Here is a 23,662-nt window from a genome sequence, read left to right as displayed (position 1 = left end):
CAGCTTTCATTATGACTCCTCTTGTTTGCCTGTTCTTCCCTCCTTCCTGTCACAGAGCAAACCTACCCACTGAGGGACTGTTTCGAACTACAAAGCCAGTGGCTTCCTATCAGTGGGGCAAACTCTGGTTAAACCTCAGTCCTCTTTTCGGGTGAGTTTGTAGTTCCTGAGGACCAGCCAAGAGGGACATAGCTTACTTAGCAAGGTGGCCCTCCTATCTAGAGAAGCTGCCCTGATGGGTAGACAGAGGGGGACCCTCCCCCCTCGACTGCTTTCCTCCCAGAATGTTCCCTGTGGTGAAGGGATGGAAAGGTGTCTTGTACGAGAAGGAACAGTATTCACCTCCCTTGTGACAAATGAGAAGTTGGCTTGGGAGGTCTGAGAAGCAGCTGGGGCTAACTGTAAACATGGAGGAATTTAAAGCTGCAATTGCCACCATCGATCCACAGGACATGGGATAACTGTCCTGTGGTGGCCAATGCTCAGGAAAGAGTTTATGAGCAAGTTGAGGGGGTGGAGGTTGGGGTAGCAAGAGGCTTGGTGACAAATAAGGACTTACTTCCTCTATCCCTATCTCTACAGGAGTCTCCAGGTTAATGATCGCTAGGCCCTCCTGCACATCCTGAGATTATTATTCCCTCCCCCTCCCCCTGTGCAGAATGAGTGCACATCCCCTCCCCCACAACCCCTCTAGGCGTGGGAAGTGGGGGACAGAAGAGGTGGCTCAGTTTGACAGTAGCGTTTGCAGTGTTGATAAATGCACTTCCCCTGGGCGCAGTGTCAGGACCGAGGTGAGGCACACCCTAGCCCGACCTCCCTCCCAGCCCCTAGGGAACCCAACTGATGGGAGAGGAAGGCGCGAAGCTTTCCCAGCTCTTTATGTGCGACTGTGCTCACACTGTCTCCTCCACAAAGACAGGTGAAACATGAGAGATGATAAAATATACCCAGGGAATGTGAGGAGGTCAAAAGTACCAGGTGAAAGTTCACTGCGTAGCCTCTCATGCACACTGGTACCAGGAAAAGAAAGCATCGGATGCGATTGGAAGTGAACTGCTTGCGGGAACTGTACTGCCTGTGAGTACACGATTTTGAGAAGGATTGAATTGTTGCTGTAAAAAGAAAAAAGATACCACAGAGCATGCATTTCTCACAAAAAATCTTAGATTTGTTTATTTATTTATTTGTGTGTGTGTGTGTATGTGTGTGTGTGTGCACAAGACAAATGTCATGATGCACACATGGAGGACAGAGAACAACTTGCAGAAGTCACCTTTCTTCTTCAACACAGGTTCCAAGGATAAACCCAAGACTTCCAGTTTGGCAGGAGTTTTTACCTGCTGAGCCATCTTGCTGCCTCTCCTTTAAGGAAAAGTATTCTTACTTGTGTGTGTATGTGTGGGGATTCACATGTAAGCACATGAAATGTAGGCCAGAAATATGGGGTCCCCTGGAGTTGGCAATAAAGGTGCCTGTGAACCATCCAATGTGGGCACTGAACTTGGGTCCTCTGCAGAGCAACGGGTGCTCTCCACTGCTGAGCCTTCTCTCCAGCCCTCAAGATTTGCTAGTTTTAGGCCGGGCGGTGGTGGCACACGCCTTTAATCCCAGCACTTGGGAGGCAGAGGCAGGTGGATCTCTGTGAGTTCAAGGCCAGCCTGGTCTACAAAGTGAGTCTAGAACAGCCAAGGCTACACAGAGACACCCTGTCTCGATAAAACAACAACAACCAAAAAAAAAAAAAAAAAAAAAAACAGATTTGCTAGTTTTGAAAGAATTGGTGCAAAGGAAATGAATCAGGAAGAGGTATGCCACTTAAGTTAAAAGAATGAAGCAGGGCCTTTGTGGAAGCAAGCTTTACCCCATATGTGAGGGGAATGGGATTAAAACATTTGCATAGAGGTTTCACAATGTGAGGGTGATAAAAAGATTTTTATTCCTTTTTGTGAACAAAGCTTCCACCGTGTTTGGCAGGAAAGATTAATATTTACGGTTTTGTTGTTTTTTACATGTTCAACTGCATTACACACTGAGAATAGGCTTGGAATAGGGGAGGGAAACAGCCCAATTTAGAAACAAAGGCTCTGATGTTTCTGGCCAGACCCAGTTCAAGCCTGTTATTCCAATCCATCCTTACTGATCTCTATTGAGAGGCATTGGAGCGATAGGTTTGGGGGGAAGTTGAGGACAGCCTGTAAATTGTGAGAGACCAGGCAAGAAAGGAAAAAGTCTCTATCTCGTGGTGTTTGACTACTAGCCTCTCCTGTCTGCCCTTGTCCGCCTTGGCCTCTCTCCCGCAGGTGCTCCTTGTCCAGTGCTTGCCTCTCTCCCTAACCTCCTGAGCAGCCTGAGGCAACAGTGGGTCTACAGTGCTCACAGTCATGTTCCTCACAACTGCCCCCCTCCCCACGCACGTAACGTTTACAAAGTGTTTGATAAACGAGCACTGAATGAAAGGCTAGAGGAAAAATACTTGCACTGCATTCATTTACTTTCCTTTTTGTGTGTGAGCCTGAGTGGGCTTATGTTCACCGCACGAGAGCAAGAACTGCTAGAAGCCGGAAGAGGGCGTCAGATCCCCTGGGACTGTAGTCACAGAAGGTTGTAAACTACTATGTGGGTTCTAAGAAGTCTAGGCAGGAGCTGGGCAGTGGTGGCGCACGCCTTTAATCCCAGCACTCAAGGGAGGAGGCAGAGGCTGGTGGATCTCTGTGAATTCGAGGCCAGCTTAGTTTACAGAGTGAGTTACAGAACAGCCAAGGCTACACAGAGAGAAATCCTGTTTCGAGGGGGTGGGGGTGGGTGGAGGAGTGAGAAAGAATCTAGCCTGGATCCTCTGAAGAATCAGTCAATGCTCTTAGGCACTTATCCATCTCTCCAGGTCCCACCATATTTTCTACACTTTAAAATATGTTAGTTGGGAGCTAGATGTGAGCACTTGGGAGGCAGAGGTAAGCATATCTTTGTGAGTTCAAGACCAGCCTGGTCTACATAACAAGTGACAGGCCAGCCGGGGTTACATAGAGAGACTCTGTCTCAAACAAACAAACAAACAAACAAAACCATAAAGTATAGGAGTTAGAAAGATGGCTTAGCAGGTAAAACTTGACAGCTTGCGTTTGACAGCCAAGGACACACATGGTGGAAAAAAGAACTGAAAGCTGTCTCCTGGCCTACACACATGTGCTATGGCATCTGGATACACAGACACATATTTACAAATATACAAAAAAAACCCCACCGAATAAATAAATAAACACAAACTATCTTACTTTAGTTGGCAAGATGGCTCAGCAGGGAAAAGTAATTTCCAAGTCTTGTGACCTGAGTTGGATCCCCAGACCCAACAGTGGAAGAGAGACCTGACTCCCAAGAACTGTTCTTTGACCTCCACATGTGTGCCATGGCACATACCCAAAAGCATGCTCACACACATAACATATACACAATAAGAAATAATTAAAAATGACACTTGGCAATTTGTCTATCATTTAATTTCATAATTTTACTTCTAGTCATTTATTCTAAGGAATACACATACACACATACACACACACACACACACACACACACACACACAAATGGATGTATAAGGATGTTTAGTGCAATGCTATTACAGTGTTGAAAACTAGATGGTATACCAGAGCAACATATGAATGGTAAGTGTGAAGTTCTCTGAGGTTAATCAAGCAGGGACATTCTTGCTTATGGGCAGTAAGTCAAAAGGCTGGTGACAAGGCTATATACATAATCTTGATTGCTCATACATAGCAGAAAAGCCTGGCCTGAGGCTTACTAAAATATTAGCAGTGGTAATGCTTGGGTGCGGCGCGCAGCCTCGCCGATAAGGAGCACGCCACACTCAAGATTCTTCTGACAGCATTTATTGATCAGCTCTTTTTGATGGCAGATGCGAAGGACCCCGAGTCCCCCAAAACCCGCTGCTTATATGCTGTTTCGGGAGGCGTGCCGAGTCCTCATTGGCTCACTCAAAGTGCCTAATTAGCATGTAGTAAAACACGCTTTGCGCAAGCGCATTAGCGAATGGTTTCGCGCCACACGCAGGCGCACTCAAGGCCAGACAGCCGTGAAGAACCAGGAAGCAGGAAACTGGCGCCATCTTGTAATGGTGATTGTGGCTCCTAACACTTGGGGAGTGACAGGACAGTGATTTTGATTTTCCTACAGGGACTGGAGAGATGGACCAGCAGTTAAAAGCACTGGCTGCTCTTGCAGAGAACCTGGTTCTATTCCCAGCACCCACATGGTGGCTCACAGACGTCTATAACTTCAGTTATGGGGGGATCTGACTCTTCTGGACTTTAAGGGCACTAGGTATACATGTGGTTTACAGATATAGTATGTGTGTGTGTATACATATATACTTACTTATTTACTCATCTTTGTGTGTGATGACTTCCTTAGGATAAGTGGCTAGAAATAAAATTATAAAATGAAATGATAGGGAGGGAGGGAGGAATGGGAGGATACAAGGAATGGGATAACCATTGAGATGTAATATGAATTAATAAAAATAAATAAATGATAGACACATTGCCACATATTATTTGTAATTATTATTGTAGGTATGCTATGTGTGTGAACATGCTTTTGGGCATGTACCATGGCATGTATGTGGAGGTCAAAGTATAACTTTCAGAAGTCAGGTCTCTCCTTCCTCGTATACACAACTACACACACAACTACACACACACAAAGCTGGGCAGTGGTTGTACATGCCTTTAATCCTGAGGTGGAGGCAGGTAGATCTCTGAGTTCAAGGCCAGCCTTGTCTATAGAGTGAGTTCCAGAGCTACAAAGAGAAGCTCCTGTCTCAAAGGCCAAAAATAAATAAGTAAATAAATAAATTTTTGTACATGTACTTCCCTGATTCTAACAAAGTTTCTGTGGTGGAGATGTAGTCTATAATTTGAAAAAGAAGTGTTTGGGGTTTTTAATGTGCCCAACAAACTAAGCAAAGGGGGAAAGGATAGAAACCGTAGGAAGAGAGAATTGTATGCTGGGTACCAGAAGACATAATTAACATCTATCGCATCTGACCATCCTTTGGCCTACTAGGCTCTCTATTCCTACTTTATAGATTAATAAATAAAGAAAATGCAAATTCAGACTCAAAGAGGTCTATTTGGTCCAGGTCACACAGCCAGTGATCCTGGGAGTGTGAACAGCATCTATCTGGTCTATATATGTCTACAATTCAGGCTCGTTACTTCGCACCATATCTATACACATTCAAACTTGAAGTGGGACTGTATGTAGTATTTGTGCAGGCACATGTGTGTGCACGTGCCCGTGTATGTGTGTGTGTGTTGCTAGGAATTAAATCTAAGAAATTCTATTTTTAATATATTTTATTAATTTATTCATATTACATCTCAATTGTTATCCCATCCCTTGTATCCTCCCATTCCTCCCTCCCTCCCATTTTCCCCTTACTCCCCTCCCCTATGACTGTGACTGAGGGGGACCTCTTCCCCCTGTATATGCTCATAGGGTATCAAGTCTCTTCTTGGTAGAGAAATTCTTTTTAGTACTAAAAGTAAGAATTCAAGCCTGACCCACAAGCCCTACACACAGCAAGAAGTGTTGGTTGCAGCACCGAATGTCTGTCTGTTGTCTCAATGTATGTTGACAGAGATCCCTAAAAGATGGGCAAGGTCAGGGCAACAGCCATACCCCCCCACCCTTCTAGAGCAAAAACACTGTACTTTGGAGAAAGGAAGTGAAACCTGTCCAAGGTTGTGTGATAAGTGAGGCAGGGCTTTGCAAGCTGCTCACACCCTCTTCCTTCACCCCTTTCTCACATTCCACCACCCGTTATCCCCCTGCACCATAAATAGTGAAAGCCAGAAGCCCTGATGCCTTTGAGACAAAGAGTAAACTCTCAAGCAGAGAAATCAATTGAACTTTAATGAGAGCATGTAACTGAAAACTGGAGGTATCTGAATGGGGGGGGGGGGACAGTCTCCCCCAAGTTGACCTGAGTGGGCCTCCAGGGCCGCTGGGGCGACTAGGGCTTCACTTGAAAGGGCACAGGTCATTGGATCTCTATACTTCCCAGCACTAGGGGGAAGTTATTGGAAATGGCCGTGGGGGTGGGGGTGGGGGGAGCATTGGCTCTTCCACTTGTTGTAATGCACTGTGTGTGCTCTAACCCTTTTAAGCGGAAAGGACTAGTTTATAAAGAGCTCGTTCGCCTGCATTTTGATTCTTCCCTACCCTTCCCATCTCCGGTCTCCTCCCTGGAATCTGCACAACACTCTCCCTTGCTTTCCTTAACTCCTTGCATATATCTATACAAATGAGAAACAAATGCCAAATCCACGTCCTCCCCTTGCTGTGATTCTAAAGGGCACGAGTGAGAAACCCACCAGCCTGCGTCTTTGTCTTTGCTCTGTCACTCGCTGTGCTCTTTTGGCTCATCATTCAAGCTCTCTGAGCCTTGCTATCCTCATCTGTAAAGTGGGATATAAATCTCTCCAGGGAAACTGTGCAAGTGATACTGGATGTACATCAATGTGAAGAACTCAAGTTTTATTCTTTATTTTTAACATCATTTTTATGTGTACGGGTGCTTTGCCTGCCTGTATGTCTGTGCACCACTTGCATGTCTGGTGCCTGAGGAACCCTTAAGACAGTGTCAGATCGGGCTGGAGAGATGGCTCAGTGGTTAAGAGCACTGCCTGCTCTTCCAGAGGTCCTGAGTTCAATTCCCAGCAACCACATGGTGGCTCACAACCATCTATAATGTGATCTGGTGCCCTCTTCTGCAGATAAAGTACTCATATACAATAAATAAATAATTTAAGAGAGTGTCAGGTCACTTGGAATTGGGGTTGTAGACTCTTGTGATCCCACCATGTGGGTGTAAGGTATTGAACCTGGGTTCTTTGGAAGAGCCACAAGTGGATGGGCTAAGGTGGGGGAAAAAAAAGCCACAAGTGTTCTTAAGAGCTGACTTATTCCTCCAATCCCCCACCCCCAATTTTATTTTTTTTAACTATTTTATTTCACTTCATTTTCATATTATGTGTATGAGTATTTTGCCTCCAGACCCCCATCCCCAAATTTATTTTTTAAAGACTATTTTATTTCACTTCATTTTCATATTCTATGTATGCGCATTTTGTCTCCAAGTGTGTGTGTATATACACACTTGCATGCCTGGTGCATGTAAGGGTCAGAAGAGGATGTCAGCTCCCCTGGAATGTGAGTTAGAGAGGGTTGTGAGCTACCGTGTGGGGGCTGGGAACCAAACCTAGGTCCTCTGCAAGCACTGCTGAGCCACCCAGCCACCCAATTTTATTCTTTAAACATTACAAATGCATATAGAAAAGGCCTCAGTTCTGTGCATAGGAACAGTCAATGGAATCTGTACCATCCAAAGATCCTGAAGGGCGTTGCAGCTCTTACGGAGCCGGGTATCTGGTTCACTCTAGGAGACAGGACTTTATACCTCCTTTGAAGGCCACTGTCTTGTGGTATTTCTGACTTGAAGGATCTAGAGCTTCAATAATACTAGAATTGACAGGTGTGATGGTGCATGTGTTTAATCCCAGCACTCAGGAGGCAGAGGTAGGTGGAGCTCTGAGTTCAGGTCTAGCCTGGTCTACAGAGCCAGTTCCAGGACATCCAGGGCTACAAAGAGAAACTGTCTCAAACAAACAAACAAACATTGTTGGAATCTCTATGGTTGCTGATCTTGGGGACCAGGCCCCCATATATGGAACATAAGTCTTCTACCCCTACCTTAAGGTCAGATCTGTATTGAGAGCCCCTTCCTGCTCTTGGGTCAAAACAGGGTGAATTTACACAGACAAGTGAAACACTGAGGTCAGCCGCAGGGACTAGCTATCCGTCCTTTGTCTTTATCTGGGGAACTGGAGGAAGTAATTGAGACAGAGTCAGGCACACAGGGGGGCCAGGTAGATGGCACACAGGTCAACCAAGAGCAGAAGCTAAAATAGTAGGCCCTGACTAATGTCTGACCAGTAGAGAGATCCTCCAAACAGTCCATCAGCTCTTCTCAGGCACAGGGCCCTGGGTGCCACTATTTGTCCTTCCAATCCACTCAACTGTTTATCTTCTTCAAACTGCCTGCTGAGGCCTCGCCAGAAAGGAGCCCTATCCCTGGCACAAGGCCACATGCTGAGATGAATCAGATTGGGCCTACTGGAGCCAGTGGGTGGAAGACAGAAGACATACCAGGAGGAGGCACAGCAAGGACCAGGGCTGGTGGATGGGGAAACCGCGGGGCCCGGGGCAGGTATTAACGTACCTCCATTACAAAGGGGTGGGCCTAGGTGCCCAGCGGGTGCATTGATGGTTAGGGAGAGGCACAAAAGAACAGGCTTTAGAAAAATTAGCAGAAAGCCCCTGAAGGGTGTTGGGGGAGGCTACAGAGAATAAGAGGGAGGTTGGGAGGTAGGACTTCGTACTTAATTCTATCCAATGTCTTCAGTGGGTCTGGCTTCCTCCCAGGCCTTTCTACTTCTGCTGCAGGGCTCTAATTGCACTTGGGCCAAAGGTTTGAAGATGGGCAACCCTATGCCTCCTCCCCACACCTACTCCAAGGTGCCCCGACCCTCATATCCACAGGACCCCCTTGTCCTCATAGCTTCTTAAAAAAGACAAACTGGGAAGGAATGCCTGTTGTCCCCCTTTCCCTGCCGCCTCCCCACACCGTCCCATACTCTAAGACAGCTGTATAAGCACTGTGACTTGTAGAGGTGGCTATATCACAGGAGGACCCAAAGTTTGACCCAGCCACCCACCACAGCATCTGGAAAACAGGCTAAGCTTCAGTTCCCGGACACTTGGTGGGCAGTGTAACATTCGTTTCCACCCCAGGAGACTTGGTGACCCAATATCAAGGTCCTCAGTGATGGTACTGACTGCTCAGGGTCAAGCCTGGGGGGGGGGGGGGAAGATGTGCCATGAAGTCCTGTAGACCTCAGCACGAACAGGTATCTCTTGTCCCAGAGTTCATACACGTGCTGGCAAAAAGAAGGAAGGAGACCTAGAGCGGATAAGAGATGAGAATAGGCTTATCTCTCCATGACCTCCTACCTCGACTTGGGACTTCACCGGCCAGCGGGAGGGTGGGGGCAGGGCAGGACCAGCCTCTCTTGCACTGTTGGGGGGTGGGGGCGGGTCCCTGGGGAACCGCTCCTCCCGCCCGCCGCCACTTTAAGAGGCTGCTCCAACCGCAGCAAGCCGGGCCGGAGCCGCAGACAGGAGCGAGCGGACGGAGCGGATCCGGCAGGTGCGCGGCCGCGGAGACAGCAGCGGCATGACCGGTCACCACTGTTGGGGCTACGGCCAGGACGATGGTAGGCGCAGACCCCTGGTTCTCACCTAGCTGGACTCACTGCGACCCGCGCATCTGATCAGGTTTTCGGAACCCGCAAGCCCCACGCTCCAGAACCCACCCGGACCTCTCTCTTGTGCAGTCCCCAGAACCTGACCCCTGCCTTGCTTCCTCTGACCCGGGCGCAAAGTCCTCTCTGCGCCCCGGGCCCGCCCGCGAACCACAGGGTGGCTGAGCGTGTCCTGCCGCCGCCTCCGCGCAGCGCGGGACTGCAGAGCTGGCTCCTACCCGGCCCCGCACTCTTTCTCCCCCCGGCGTACGCAGCGCTTGCAGGTGGCTTAGGGCGACGGGGGCGGGAGGAGGGGTGGCCGCGTCGCAGCGCCACGCGCGGGTGTCATTACGAGGAGCGCTCACAGCGGGTATGCGGGGACCTCCCGGGAGCTGAGCTCCGTGTCCCCGCGAGAGAGTTTCCCCGGTGGCGTGTGTCCGAGCTGCGGTGCAGGCTGGTACGCGAGGAAAGAGGGAGGGCACTTGGGGACACACGCGAACGTCTGGGTGTCTATACCCGGCAGTGTTTCAGCACCTCCCAAGTGAGTGGGGCCATGAGAACTGGATCTGGCCAGGAGGACCGCTCCTCCATTCTGCCTCAGTTTCCAGGCAGTCAGAGAATGAAAAAAGCTGGTGAGCCAGACAGTTTGAGTGTGGGTCTGGGGCAGGTCAGCTCCCTTAGGGTGTGTTTCTTCCCAAGAAGAGATAGGATGTGGGGGCAAGGGATGGCTTCTCCATTTCCAGGAGAAGGATCCGGACTGTCAGGAGGGGAACCCAGGCAGGGCAAGTGGAGTGGGGAGCAGGTGCCAGAGAGGGTGCTAATCCTACAGTCCCGCTTTTCCCAGGGATAGTCTCTTTGTGAGAGCGAGTGAACGTCCTGGGCTATTAATTTATTGTCTGTGGTAGGAAGTTACAATTGACCAGAGGGAATCCCGTAGTTGCTGCAGTTTCTGTCCTTTCTGGGTCCCCCAAATACAAAGGACCATGGTTTGGAAGGGCAACCTCTGCTTTGGACATACGAAACTGGACAGAGACGTTCAGGATAAAAGAAGGTGACAGAGACAGGCAGAGATAGAGGCAGCGAAAAGCCAGGTTGATAAAAGACCATCTCTTCTCTTCCGCCCCCCCCGCTCCCCGCCCCCTATGCACTGGATCCGCTTTTATGTGTCGCCCTGCCCCCGCCGCCCCCGTAGTCCCAGCGCCCCGCTCCTAACCTTCCTGCTAGCCCTGTCCTCTAGCTCTGTGCCTGGAGCATCCTGAACACCTTGTTCTCTTCAGGGACCTACCCCTCACCCAGTCAGACCTGGGCGGTCCAGCTCAGGAAAAGGAGAGGACAGAGGTGCCCAAATACAGCAGCGCTCACAGGGCTTCAAAAATAACCCAGTGAGGCTGGGCCACCATTCTGAGTCATCCATTGGGGACACAGCTCTGTCGGCACGGCACCTGCTGCTGTTTTCTCGGGAAAACTTAAGAAGCCAAAAAAAGGGGGGGGGGGGGGAGAAGCACCAGCAGGCTGTAGCTCTAAAAATAGACTGCATCTCAGGATGTTCCCCAGAGAGATGCTGAGCCTCCCCACTGCAGATGGAGCTTCTAGGAGGCAGGTGGTGGGTGCCTGTGGGTGTGCATGCAGGTGTGTGTGTGTGTGTGTGTGTACATACATGCATTCTTGGGTATATGTGTGCATGGGTATGTGTTCTGCTGTGATCCCTTCATTGGGATTCCAATAGAAGGTGTTTAATGTGTGAGGCTGCATATGTGTATGTGTCGGATGTAATCAGCAGGCCTAAGGGGGGTTGCTGTGGGAGCTTGGATCTTCTTGGTCTGGTGAGCCCAGGTCACTGTATAGTCATGCGTGTATGTATGTACATAGGAAGATCTATATGGACCTGTTAGCACACGTTTGGGGAAGACAGGTAGAAGCAGTCGATACACATGCTATGCATTTATATTGGTGCACATGGGCATGTGTGAACGTGCATGATGGACTCTGTTTCTCATCTATGACATGAGTATCATGCTGGTTTATACCTCATACAGTTGTGATTGTGAGGAGAAAACACATCCCCTAACCCGAACCCTAACCAAAGCCAGGTTGGTGCAACTTAGTATTATTTCAAGTGCCAAGTTTGCACTGAGTTCCTCGGGGTACAGGAAGAGGCTAAATTCCTGACAGGGTCAGGTAGAGTAGAGCAGCTTCAGATGCCCAAGGGCCTCCCTGAGTGTTTGCTGGGGCTTGGGTACCACCTCTGAGCCTATGGCTGGGTGATATTCCCTGCCCTACAGTGCTTCTCTGGGACTTTAATCCCTACTGGGGAATGGAATAGGAGGACTGGGGAGGCTGTTTCCCAGACAAGATGATGGAGAGTGAATCAAGAAGTGACAGAGCTGGGATTAGGAGTCAGGGGTTGTGTCCCCCACGGCTTGGCTGGCCTGAGTCCTTGACCCTTCTCTACCTATAGGCCCTTCAAACTGGCACAAGCTGTATCCCATTGCCCAGGGAGACCGCCAGTCACCCATCAATATCATATCCAGCCAGGCTGTGTACTCGCCCAGCCTGCAGCCATTAGAGCTTTTCTATGAAGCCTGCATGTCCCTCAGCATCACCAACAATGGCCACTCTGTCCAGGTGGACTTCAATGACAGTGATGACAAAACTGGTAAGTGGCCTCTGGCAAAACCTGGAACCAATTCCCTTCGGTCTCTCACTGTGGGTGGGACAGTCTTAGGAGGGACAGTTTGCTGTGGTAGGGAAGCGAATCTCTACCTCCCACCAGCTGTGGTAAGGCCTGGACCTCAGTCTCTCATCGCCTAAAAGGGAGCAATAGGATCTAGTCTCCAGGGTCGTAAGAGGGGGCAGTGAAAGATAACTGAAACAATGTTTGTAGTCCTGCATAAAACAGATGCTCAGGAAATGCTAACGCCCTTCCTTCCTTCCTCCTTCCTTCCCTTTCTCAAGGAGCTTCAATTCAGGTTTGTTTTCACTCTTAGCCTCTCACTGAACTGCCTGTGGCCTAGGGCCAAGGCCTCTTCCCTGCGATCAAGCCAGGTCCCCAACAGAAGAGGAGAGGGGGACTGAGGTACCCAAGTACATTCTAGAATTCAGGCAGCCTCAGTTGGGTGGTGGTGATACATGCCTTTAAGCCCAGCCCTCAGGAGGCAGAGGCAGGCAGGTCTTCCAAGTTGGAGGGCAGCTTGGTCTACTACAGAGTGAATTTCAGCCAGGGCTACACAGAGAAACCCTGTCTCAAACAAAACAAACAGAAAGAATTCTGGCAACCTCTTATTTAGTCTTCCCAAGAACCCATTACCGTGGCTGAGGCTCAGTGGTAGAACACTTACCCAGCATGCTCAAGGCCCTGGGTCAATCCATCTGGGGATGGGGATACAGCTCAGTTGGTACAGGACTTGCTTAGAATGCTCAAGGCCTTGGTTTTGAGGCCCAGCATCGCAGTGGTACACATCTGTAATCTCAGAACTCGTATTAGAGCTGGAGGCAGGAAGATAGACGTTCAAGGTTAGCCTTGGCTACATAGTGAGTTTGAGGCCAGCCTGGGTTACTGACCCTCACCCCCACCCTGTCAAATGAATGCTCAAAAACTCCTATTCTTTCCGCAGAGAAGAGAAAGCCTCGCAGGGCCCCAGGAACAAAAGCACCCCTTCATAATGACCCTAGGAAAAGTCTTCACCCAGAGCCCCAGACACGGACAGGGGATCTAGATGACAGCGTATGAAGAAGCAGTTTGTGAGGTGGATCATGACTGATGCAGCTTCATAGGTCTGCCCAACTTATCCATGCCCTTCAAGGTCCTCACCATCATGGACCAGAGAGAGGCCTGCAGGAAGCTGTGGCATTGCCTTAGGACCAGAGTCCAGGTTTCCAAGATAAACACACACACTCTCTCTCTCTTGTTTTCGAGACAGGGTTTCTCTGTGTAGCCTTGGCTGTCCTGGACTCACTTTGTAGACCAGGCTGGCCTCGAACTCACAGTGATCCGCTAGCCTCTACCTCCCCAAGGGCTGGGATTAAAGGTGTGCGCCACCACGCCCAGCTCAATTCTTTTTTTAACTCTTCCTCACCCCACTACTCAGTGAAAGCACTCAAGAGAGCTCAGCTGTCAAAGAGAAAAATCAAGAGAAAAGAAAGCCCTGCCTTTCATAAGGAGATGATGTTAGTTTCTTAGCCCTGAGTTCCCTGGTAGAACAGTAAAGAAAGGGGAAAAGATTCAGCTATAGTTCTTCTCAAAGAAGTCAGCCTAGCAGAGCCTTGGGAAAGAGAGATAATGTATTATCTAGTTTTGAATTCTAAGAAAGGTCTTTTTTACCCAGAGCCTTGGGAAAGCAACCCTAGATGGTCCTGGGTGACAGTTTACCGAGGAGCAGTTTGCATGCTTGTCCGTTTGAACAAGCCCCAGAGCCTTCAAAGGTTCAACTCAAACCAAAGTCCAAATTTCCAAGGCAAATTCTGAGGCAGAGGCCCTAGGGAACAGTCTTCGTTGATTACTTGGATAACTGGTCTGAGGATTCACACTAGACGCCCAGCTCAGGCTCCACTTCCCTGCCAGGCCCGAGGAGCCAGGGGTCCAGTGGTAAGAGGAAGACAGATGGGGCTCTGCTACCACCTTTGTAGGTTCCTCCAGAGCTCACCCACAGAGCACAAGATACATAGAGAGCACACAGGGAGAAGCGTGGCATCTGCAGCCATATAAAGCAGCTATTCTCAACCTGTGGGCATCGACCCCTTTGGAACTGTGGATCGAATGACCCTAAGACCATCAGAAAACACAGATATTTATACCACGATTTATAATAGTAGCAAAATTTCAGCTATGAAGTAGCAACAAAAATAATTTTATAGTTGTGGGTCACCACAACATGAGGAATTGTATTAAAGGGCCTCAGCATTATTAAGGTTGAGAACCACTGATAGAAAGGAGAAGGAGGCAGTCCTCTGGAGCCATCCTGTAGGGCTCGAGGAGAGGTAAGCTTAGACAGGTGGAAACCCTTGCAGATGGATCCAGAAGTCGCCTGACCACAGAATAGGCTAACGTTCTGTGCAGAGCCACCAAGCTCAGGTCCTGATCCCTGTACTATGGCCCTGGGTAGCCTGCTTCTGATACAAGGCCGAGATGGGCCTCTGGACTTTGCCCTGGTCACCTATCGTGAAGGGGCCTGGTGGAACTCTGAGCTTAGAGTTGTCACTTGATCCAGGAGCTCACATTCGGGCCTAGCTAGGGCCTCTCCACCAACAGATCTCTTTCAGGTGGAAATTCTATCAGTCCCAAGAGGCCTCATGTGTAGCCCTAGATCATCAGCTATCAAGGTGAGAAAGTTACTAAATCAGCCTGGCCGGGGCCCTCTAAAGAGGCTGTTTGTACAGGGAATAGCCCTGGGAGGCCCCCAAGACTGTCTGGGAAGATAGGAGTCTCAGGAATTGGCCTCCTGGTCTAAGACAAGGTCATGTTCTGGTGGGGCCCCAGGTTGTAGGGAAGCAACGCAGCCTGGTTGGTAGATAGGGGTTTGGGACACAGAAGGCAAGCTGTGGGTTTGCGCTGTAGCTCAGCACCTTCTTCTGTGATCTTGCTCCAGTTTCTTCCTTTATGAAATAGGTACAGCCAGACTTGGTGACATACTCCTTTAATCCCAGCACTTGGAGGCAGAGACAGGCAGATGTCTGTGAGTTCAAGGCCAGCCTGGTCTACAAAGCAAGTCTAGGAAAGCCAAGGTTACAGAGAAACCTTGTCTCAGAAAACAAAACAAAAATAATGATAAAAATAATAAAGAAATAAGTAATAAAAACAAGATAAAATTGATCCAAAACCAAATTCTGTCTCTTCTGAACTACTAAGGTAACTGAAAAAATTGTTCCAATGCAGCCTTGGGTCAGAGCCCCAGAAATGGGACACTTACTGTTAGGGGGAGCAGGGAGTGTGAGCAAAGCCCTGTTCTATCAGAACAGGCTCCTCAACTCCCGATCCTTGACCCAGACTGTCGGGATTGATGGCACAGACCCATGGCCTATCCTACAAGTTTTTCATATGAAAAATATGGTCTTTTGCCAGGTTTGGTAGTTTAGGCCTGTAATCTTAACTACTCTGGAGGCTAATGCAGGAGAATAAGTTTAAAGTAAGCCTAGCAATTTAGCAAGACCCTACCTTAACAAGAGTCTGAGCCGGGCGCGGTGGTGCACACCTTTAATCCCAGCACTTGGGAGGCAGAGGTAGGTGGATCTCTGTGAGTTCAAAGCCATCCTGGTCTACAAAGTGAGGCCAGAACAGCCAAGATAACACAGAGAAACCCTGTCTGTGGAAAAAACAACAACTACAAAAACAAAAAACAAAACAAAAAAACCCATAAAAAACAAAACAACCAACCAACCAACCAAAAAAAAAAAAAAAAAAAGACCCCAAGAGTCCAAAAGGGTCAGACATATAGCTCAGTTGAATATTCGAGGCCCTAAGTTCAATCCCCAAGGTGGCCAGATAGATATATAAATTATTGAGCCTTTGGTTGGGGAAGTAGCTCATCAATAAAGTGATTGTCTTACATGCATAAAGTCTGGGGTGGTTTGATCCCCAACACCACGCGCACATGTGCATACACACACACAGTCCCTCCCTGGACTGCCTGGGTCCTGGCATTGCCACTCACCAAGTTGGATGCCCTCCCATGTGGACTGCTACACCCCACTTCTACCCACAGTGGTGACTGGGGGCCCCCTGGAAGGGCCCTATCGTCTCAAGCAGCTCCACTTCCACTGGGGCAAGAAGCACGACGTGGGCTCGGAGCACACGGTGGATGGCAAGTCCTTCCCTAGTGAGGTGAGATCTTTTCCACTGCATCTGTCTGCTGCCTTGGGAAAGAGGGTGTATGGGACAGTGGGGGTGGGGGTGGTGCTTAAGGATGCCTGGGCCAAGGGCTCTGGAGAACATGTCTGGGAGCACCCAGGGCCTTTGGGACTGATGACCCCCTTCCCCATCTGCATGCCGTCCACACGCCTGAACTGTGCATCCTTGAGTTTAGGAAGGACCCAGAATGGGATGGGGGCTACCTGTGGTTCTCCAGGGCTCCCTAGGATCCTGAGATTAGGGGGCTTAGAGCCCCATCTCTCACATAGGGAACAAGGGGAGACTGATTTCATGCCCATGCTGTTTCCGGGAGACACTCAGCCCCAGCCCGGTCTGGCTTGTTCTTGCCTCTCCAGCTACATCTGGTTCACTGGAATGCCAAGAAGTACAGCACTTTTGGGGAGGCGGCTGCAGCCCCTGATGGCCTGGCTGTGGTTGGTGTCTTCCTGGAGGTGGGTGGTGGCTCCCCAGGGCTGGAAAGAGCATGGGAGGCTCATGTACCCTTAGTCTTGGGATGAAAGGGATTTGGGGTGGGGCGGCGGAGGAGCTCATCCTGTCTTCTTCCCGACAGACAGGAGATGAGCACCCGAGCATGAACCGCCTGACCGATGCACTCTACATGGTCCGATTTAAGGTGAGATGGGTGGGTGGGGGTGGGTGGGGGAGGGGGGTGGGAGGTGCGTGTATGGTTGTTGTTCCTCTCTGGAGTGCACGGCTAGGGAGAGAGGGTGGATAAGACTGGCTCAAGAAATGCTCCATTCGCGTTTGCGTTGTGGTGGCACCCCTGGCTAAGGCCCAGGGTGAGGGTTGGTTCCTCAGGCCATGAACGTGGCCTTCTTCATCAGGACCCCACGGGTGCCTAGCATCCAACCTGGTAGTATCTGGACATAGGGATGGCGGTCTAGTACCTCACCCCAGTGAGGGCATCCAAAGGCAAGGGTATGGACACGATGACCAGAGAGCCCCCCTGAGGCTACAGCTTTTACATGTACGCAAACGAGAGGGCCTGGCCCTGGCTGGGAGCTAGTACCTGGGGGTCATAGGTATTTGCCCACAATTTGCATCATCGTGTCAAGAAGAGGCCCAAGTCCTGCTGACAGCAACGGGCAAGGAAGCTGCTGAGCTGATCTTGGTAGGAGCCCTGTGCTAATTTCTGGGTCTTCCTCCTGTCCAGGACACCAAGGCTCAATTCAGCTGCTTCAACCCCAAGTGCCTGCTGCCCACCAGCCGGCACTACTGGACCTATCCTGGCTCCCTGACCACGCCCCCGCTCAGTGAGAGCGTCACTTGGATTGTGCTCAGGGAGCCTATCAGAATCTCTGAGAGGCAGGTGAGTCCTCCTAGAGTTCCAGGAGTGAGAACATTCAGATTTCAGGCCTGGCAGGCTGATTCCCAACCAGCAAAATGTGATCTGGGCCCTCCCATCTGCCTCCCGTCTTTGACTGCTAAACCATAGGGTCTTTACCCAATGGTAGCTTGGTTGCTAGTTCCTAAGACCCAACAGTGGCAGGAAGGAAAGTGGCCTGATCCTGGGATCACTCTTAGTATGTTATAGTCAGAAAGTTGCACTTGCCCCAAATGCCTCAGCTAGACAAGACTAGAACAAGCCCTTCTAGTTTCATGTTCAGGGAACCCATTAGGAAGCAGATAACTCAGGCTGACTCTCACAGAAAAGAAAGGACTGGCGCACACCCGTCATCCCAGCGCTCTGGGAGGCAGAGGCAGGTGGATCTTTGTGAGTTCGAGACCAGCCTGGTGTACAAAGTGAGTCCAGGACAGCCAAGGCTACATAGAGAAACCCGCGAAAAAAGAAAAGAAAGGGCAGGGGTAGCGCCTCCTGAGCAGCATGCAGCACCCATCCCTGCCCTGATCGTCCTTTTTGTCTTAAGATGGAGAAATTTCGGAGCCTGCATTTCACCTCAGAGGACGATGAGAGGATCCATATGGTGAACAACTTCCGGCCACCTCAGCCTCTGAAGGGCCGAGTGGTCAAAGCATCCTTCCAGGCCTGAACATCCCACCTGCCCAGCCAGCCACTGGGCCACCATCTTCCCAAGGGCTTCCATGTCAGCGGACACCAAACCATCTGAGGCTCGCTCCCGGGGGTTGCCCCAGGCCCTCCTTCAGCTGGCTTGCTCCTTGGCCACATTGAAGGGTTCTTGATGGAACCCTTGAGTAGAGGGTACCCTCCTGCTGCCCTGAGGTGAGGGGCTGGAAGAACAGGAACTGAGCAGAGTCCAAGTTCCTGGGCTGCCTCTGTTCCCCGTAGACCCAAAGGCCCCTTAGAACGTCCTCTCGTCTTCCCTGCTGGCTGTGTCAGCAGCCCCAACTGGAGCTCACACTGTGATGGCCAAGACTCAGCTCCCGGTGGCAGGCAGCTGTCTCTGCCATAAAGACTCAAGCAATAATTAGAGGTGGGTAGAGTTGCCCACTCCGCATTACCTCGTCTGCAGGCCTCTGCCATACATGCACCTCACTGCCAGGCCATTAAAATAGCACCCAGATGCTGGAGGCGATGCGGCCTCCTCCAGCCGTTTGCTGCCACGGGCAGGCCCTGGCTACAGCTTATATACTATCTCCCTTTGTTCCTAACCAGCCACCAAAGCCACCTACATAACAGTCCATTCATGTACTAACAAATAAACTCATTTATTCATGGAACAAATTTCCACCTGAGTACCTGTGTTCCGTCCTGTACTGTGCTAGGCTTTGGGTGGTAAGGGTGGGGTGGGGGTGGGGGTGGCGGTGGTAGTGAGCCAAGGAAGGCACTGGGCAGAAGCTGTGGGAGCAGAAGGAAGGGGCTGCTCCCTCTTTGAGTGAAGAAATGTCACTCTAGTCAGTGTTCCAAGGCAGAAGGGAGTTTGAGGTGGAGGGAAGGGCAGGGCCAGATGTGCAAATGGGACAGAGCGAGGGGAGAAAGTGGTGGCCTAGTAGCTGGGAGACAGAGAAAAGCAGAGGACTGGTGAGGAAGAAGAGGCCAGAGACTGGCCCCAGGGAGAGGGCAGGACAGAACCCTGAGAGGAGTTGATAGCCATATTTACCAGCCCTGGAAGGAAAATTTAAGATGGCACAAAAAGTCTAGTTCTAGAGGCTAGAGAGATGGGTCAGTGGTTAAGAGCGCCGCCTGCTCTTCCAGAGGTCCTGAGTTCAGTCCTCAGCAACCACATGGTGGCTCACAACCATCTGTAATGTAATCTGATACCCTCTTCTGCAGATAAAGCACTCATGCAATAAATAAAATAAATAAATCTTTTTTAAGAATCTAGTTCTAAACTTCATGTTTACAAAAACCTGACAGTGAGTGTTCCCTTAAGGTTCTTTTCCTCTCAGCCCCAGTTCTGGTCCAGGGAGCTCCTGTGGCTGCTCACATTTGGGTTTAGAGTCCCAGTGGGCATTGTGGCCCCAATAAGGCACAGCAGACAGTAAAGGGACAGAGGCATACAGTGCTGAGATTGGGGAATAGAGGGGGACACGGGGTAGTGACCAGTGCAAGCTTGGCCATAGTTGGGGAGGGACAGCTAAGGGGTACATAGAGGCTGGCTGAGAGCAGGGCTGGCAGAGGCTGATGACAGGTAACCTCTTTGTCATATCCCTAGCTCTTCTCATTTTTATTATACTAGAGAGGCACTTCCAGGTCACAGGGTACTTCTGGACCTTGAGTCTCTAGCTTTGAGTTCTGGAAGGGCTAGAAGCGAGGTTGCCAGGCTGGTGGTGTGGGCCTGTAGTCGTGACAACTACAGAGACTGAAGCAGAATAGTGACTTTAAGACCTGCCTGGACTGCAGGCTCAGAGGCAGCCTGGCAACTCAGCAACACTCAAATGGAAATCAAGAGGAGACGGGGCCTCCCCACCCCCCACTCAGGACCATTCCTCCTTGGGGAGGAGAAGACAGGTCCCCCCAGAGCACCATCCCTCCTTGGGAAGCTGTAAACAATTGTTGGCTGACCAGAGAGGGAAAGTAATTTTCCTTTGGGGATGTGGTTACCGACCAGTTGCTCGTATGCTGGTATGCCTCCACATCCAATCACACACAGTCAAAGTTCACTGGACTTAGTGGGCTATTAATAATGACATAAAGTTTAGAGTGAGATGGCTTGGTGGGTCCCGGGGAGAGCTGGAGTGAGCTGGACAGGGGGAGAAGGAGGCAGATGAGAGCAAGAAACATTGTATTCATGTATGAAATTTCCAAAGAGTAAATGAGAATAAAATTGAAAAAACAGAAAGAAGGCTGGAAGTGTGGCTTAGATATAGCACTTGTCTAATACGCATGGGTCCTAGGCTCAATCCATAATGCTATTTAAAAAAAAAAGAGAGAAGGAGAGAAAGGAAAAAGAGGAAGAGGGGAGAGGAAGAAGAAAGGGAAGAAGAGAGGGAGGGAAAGAAAAAAAGAAAAAGAGCAACGACACTCTGTCACACCTCCGTTCCCAAGCTCAGGGCATATCTGCCTCCAGAGTGGGTGAGGGTGGGAGGGCAGGACAGGGGAGGCCCCTCAGCCATGGCTACCCTGATTTCAGGATGGTTTCTTTCTCCAGGTTTCAGGAGCAAAGACAGGGTTGCGGGTGTGTCTGGCAGCATCTCATCTCTGGTTAGGGGGAGGTGCCTTTGGCAAAAGTGTGAACTGTAAGCAGGAAAGGGCCTGGGGTAGAGGTCCAGCCCTCTCCCTACTGCCTGGGAACTGCTGCTGTCCCCATTTTACAGGCGAGGTGACAAGCAGCAGAGCAGGTGTTGAGATGGGCCTGTCGGACCCCTCTCCTGCACCTGGATCTAAGGAGAGAGGGGGGGTACAAGGGTCCAGGGGTGTCCTCCTGGAGGTGGCAGAATAGCCACATTCTGATGGGTGTGCCAAAGACCTTGTCCAGCCAGCTTCTCTGGGGATTGTGGCACCTCAGGCTTGGCACCGCAAAGGACTTGGAAAATTGGAGCTGGTTTTTATAATTATCCAAGGCTGCCAAGAATCCTCACTCCAAAAGTCCTTCTTCTTAATTCATTTTTTAAATTTAAAACTATTTTTAAAACCCAATGTGGCCTCCTTATATGATAATCACAGCCTAAAATCTGATCCTTCTCCATTCAACTTGGATGGCCCCACCAGATCCCAAATGCCTCCAGCAAATCTGGCCTCCAGGGACCTGGGACCCGGTCCTGAGTCTTTATGCAGATCAAGATCCTCAGTACACTTCAGGGATACAAGACAAGACAGCTTCTGCTTGCTCACAACACCCAGAGAAATCCTCTCTGGATAGTCAGGGTGGGACTCAGAGACACAGGCCCATGTAGGGCCCAAGCATAATTGAATCTGTGTCTAGGCTAGGGCTTTCCTCCCAAATACCTCATAGAGGCACCAATTCCGAGGCCTTGGAGGAGGTTTGTTTTTTGTTTTTTGTTTGTTTGTTTGTTTGTTTGTTTTCTTCTGTGAAAGATGGGGAGGTGAGGTGGCCATGAAGCTAACAGTCCCTGGGACTCCAGTTACAAATAACTTGCTCCCAATGTCATGTTTGCTACTGCAGCTGCTGCTTTTTGCTACTGCACACCTGGAAATATCCCCCTCTGGGCTGAGCAGGCTGTGGACACTCACCTTCTAGGGCGCTCCTGTCAGGGGAGGTTAACAAGGACTCTGACAAGTGTTGCTGTCTGGAAGGGGGGCACAGCTGGTGCCTGAGGTGAGACCCTTTGGCTATAGCTGGGACAGAGAGGAAGGGTAGTCAACAACATCAACCAAACTTGGACGTCTTGGGGGGGTCTCCTAACACCCACAGGTCTCAGCACCAACACTAAGGCAGAATGTACCACTGAGTGTCACAAGCCAGGGAGGAGAAGAGCAGGGTGACTGTGAGCACAAAACAGTCTGGCATTTGTCCTCCAGCATGGCTTGGGAGAAGGCATTCGTCCCTTTGGGGCACAAACTCTAGGGCAGATGCTGCAGGACCTGCCACTCAAGGTCTCCGGAGCTTGTGTCTGCCTCTGTCGAATGGAAATGGTGTAACATGAGCCACATCTGTAGCTTCAGATTTTCCTACGGCTATGTAAAAAATGTAAACGGAAATAGTCTTTTGCTTTGTTTTAGTGCAGGAGATAAACCTAGTAACTCGAGCATGCTAAGCATATGTTAAGCAAGTCATTTTAATAACACACTTTAGAGTCGGAGGTGTAGATCCAACTCTAGCTGTAGGGCAATTGCCCAGTTACCTAAGGCCCTGGGTTCAATTCTCACTACTGCAACAAGAATAAAACCTTTTTCTCCCTTAAACTATATTCCAAACAGCCATTTCTATGTGCCATCAACATAAATTATTATTGAGATATTTTACATTGTGTTCTGTACTACCCTTTGGACTCTGGTGTGTTTTACAGTTCTGGTCTTTCTTTATTTGAAGGAACTGTTTTGCAAGGGCCGCATGTGGCCAGTGGGGGTTGGATTAGATGGTGCAATCCTAAACACGTCACTCATTACAAGGTTCTATGCTGGCACAGTTTCTGGGACGACAATCAGGCAGAGTGGTGGTGGGAGGGAGTCAGACCTACTCTGGGGTTTTGTCCGCTTTACAAGAGCAGCCTTTATCACTTTGTATCAAGTTAGCTCCCTTGGGAGGCCTTCCTCATCCAGGAAACAAGTCCACCCCCTATTTTGCCCCAGCACTTCTGGCCCTGCCTCAGCACCTGGCAGAACGTTTGTTCCCCCAGTAGAAAGACCAAGACTCTAGAAGGCTGTGGTGGGTTGGGGGGCGGGGCAGGGTGGGGTGGGAGAGCAGCTAGCAGTGTTCCCAAGAAAGATGCTGCCTCTGTTGAGAAAACTTGATCAGCCTGAGACGATTTCCTACAAGAGTGGGCCAGCGCAGAGTAGCGGGCACACTTGTACAGGGACGGAAACCTTAGATATGGGAGCACGCAGCAGGAGCTCTCTTCCACAGCGTGGGTTCACTAAGAGAAGGTCTGAGGGGACTCAGAGATTCCCGGGCTTTGGGCACCATCAGTACCAAGTAGAGGTTTTCCCTTCTGACTGAGGGCTATGGGAGCCCCAGAAGTGTAAGAATGGCGGCAGGACTGCTGGCTTAACGGAAGAGATCCATTCCCAAGGTTCGGGAAGTGCCGGGCATCACTTGGCACGTATTCGTATTCACCATCTCTAAACAGGAAGCTTCAGGGCGACCTGACGAGGTGCCATCGCTGACTCTACAGTGCTTCTCAACCTGTGGGATGGACTCAAGCCTGGCCCTGGCAGAGAATGCAGTCTAAGTCGCTCCACGTGTAGTACTCGGGATGCTTTTGTTTTGAGGGCTGTGGGACAGCAGCGGGTAGCAGGCTACTTTGTTCCTTCTAACTGCACTCCTGTGGCAGGCACTGTAAGAGCCACCTAGGGCCAGTGAGCCCCGGGGTCTCTCAGGCTTTCATGGAGGAGGGCTTGGAGTTCTCCCCTCTCTTTTCCCTCAGTTTCTACTCC

At 50.2% G+C, this 23,662-nt stretch overlaps 1 protein-coding gene across 6 annotated transcripts; it reads left to right on the top strand.

Annotated features, from left to right (window-relative positions):
- Positions 1 to 9,169: 9,169 nt before the first annotated feature.
- CA7 (carbonic anhydrase 7) lies at positions 9,170 to 18,893 on the top strand. Of its 6 annotated transcripts, none has more exons than XM_084757887.1 (7): positions 9,173 to 9,353; positions 11,839 to 12,036; positions 16,079 to 16,197; positions 16,581 to 16,676; positions 16,796 to 16,858; positions 17,399 to 17,554; positions 18,114 to 18,893. In XM_084757887.1, the coding sequence occupies exons 1-7, from the start codon at positions 9,314 to 9,316 to the stop codon at positions 18,234 to 18,236; spliced, it is 795 nt and encodes a 264-aa protein (XP_084614013.1). In that variant the 5' UTR covers positions 9,173 to 9,313; the 3' UTR covers positions 18,237 to 18,893. The 6 variants fall into 6 exon arrangements, with proteins under 6 accessions (XP_084614014.1, XP_084614013.1, XP_084614017.1 ...); XM_084757891.1 differs by lacking the exon at positions 9,173 to 9,353 and adding an exon at positions 9,395 to 9,414; XM_084757889.1 differs by lacking the exon at positions 9,173 to 9,353 and adding an exon at positions 9,500 to 9,664.
- Positions 18,894 to 23,662: the final 4,769 nt, after the last annotated feature.

Source organism: Acomys minous (genome assembly GCF_964271855.1).
Source record: "Acomys minous genome assembly, chromosome: 14".
Classification (NCBI taxonomy): domain Eukaryota; kingdom Metazoa; phylum Chordata; class Mammalia; order Rodentia; family Muridae; genus Acomys; species Acomys minous.
The sequence above is the reverse complement of the archived record's forward strand: the minus strand, read 5'-3'. Positions and strand labels throughout refer to the sequence as shown.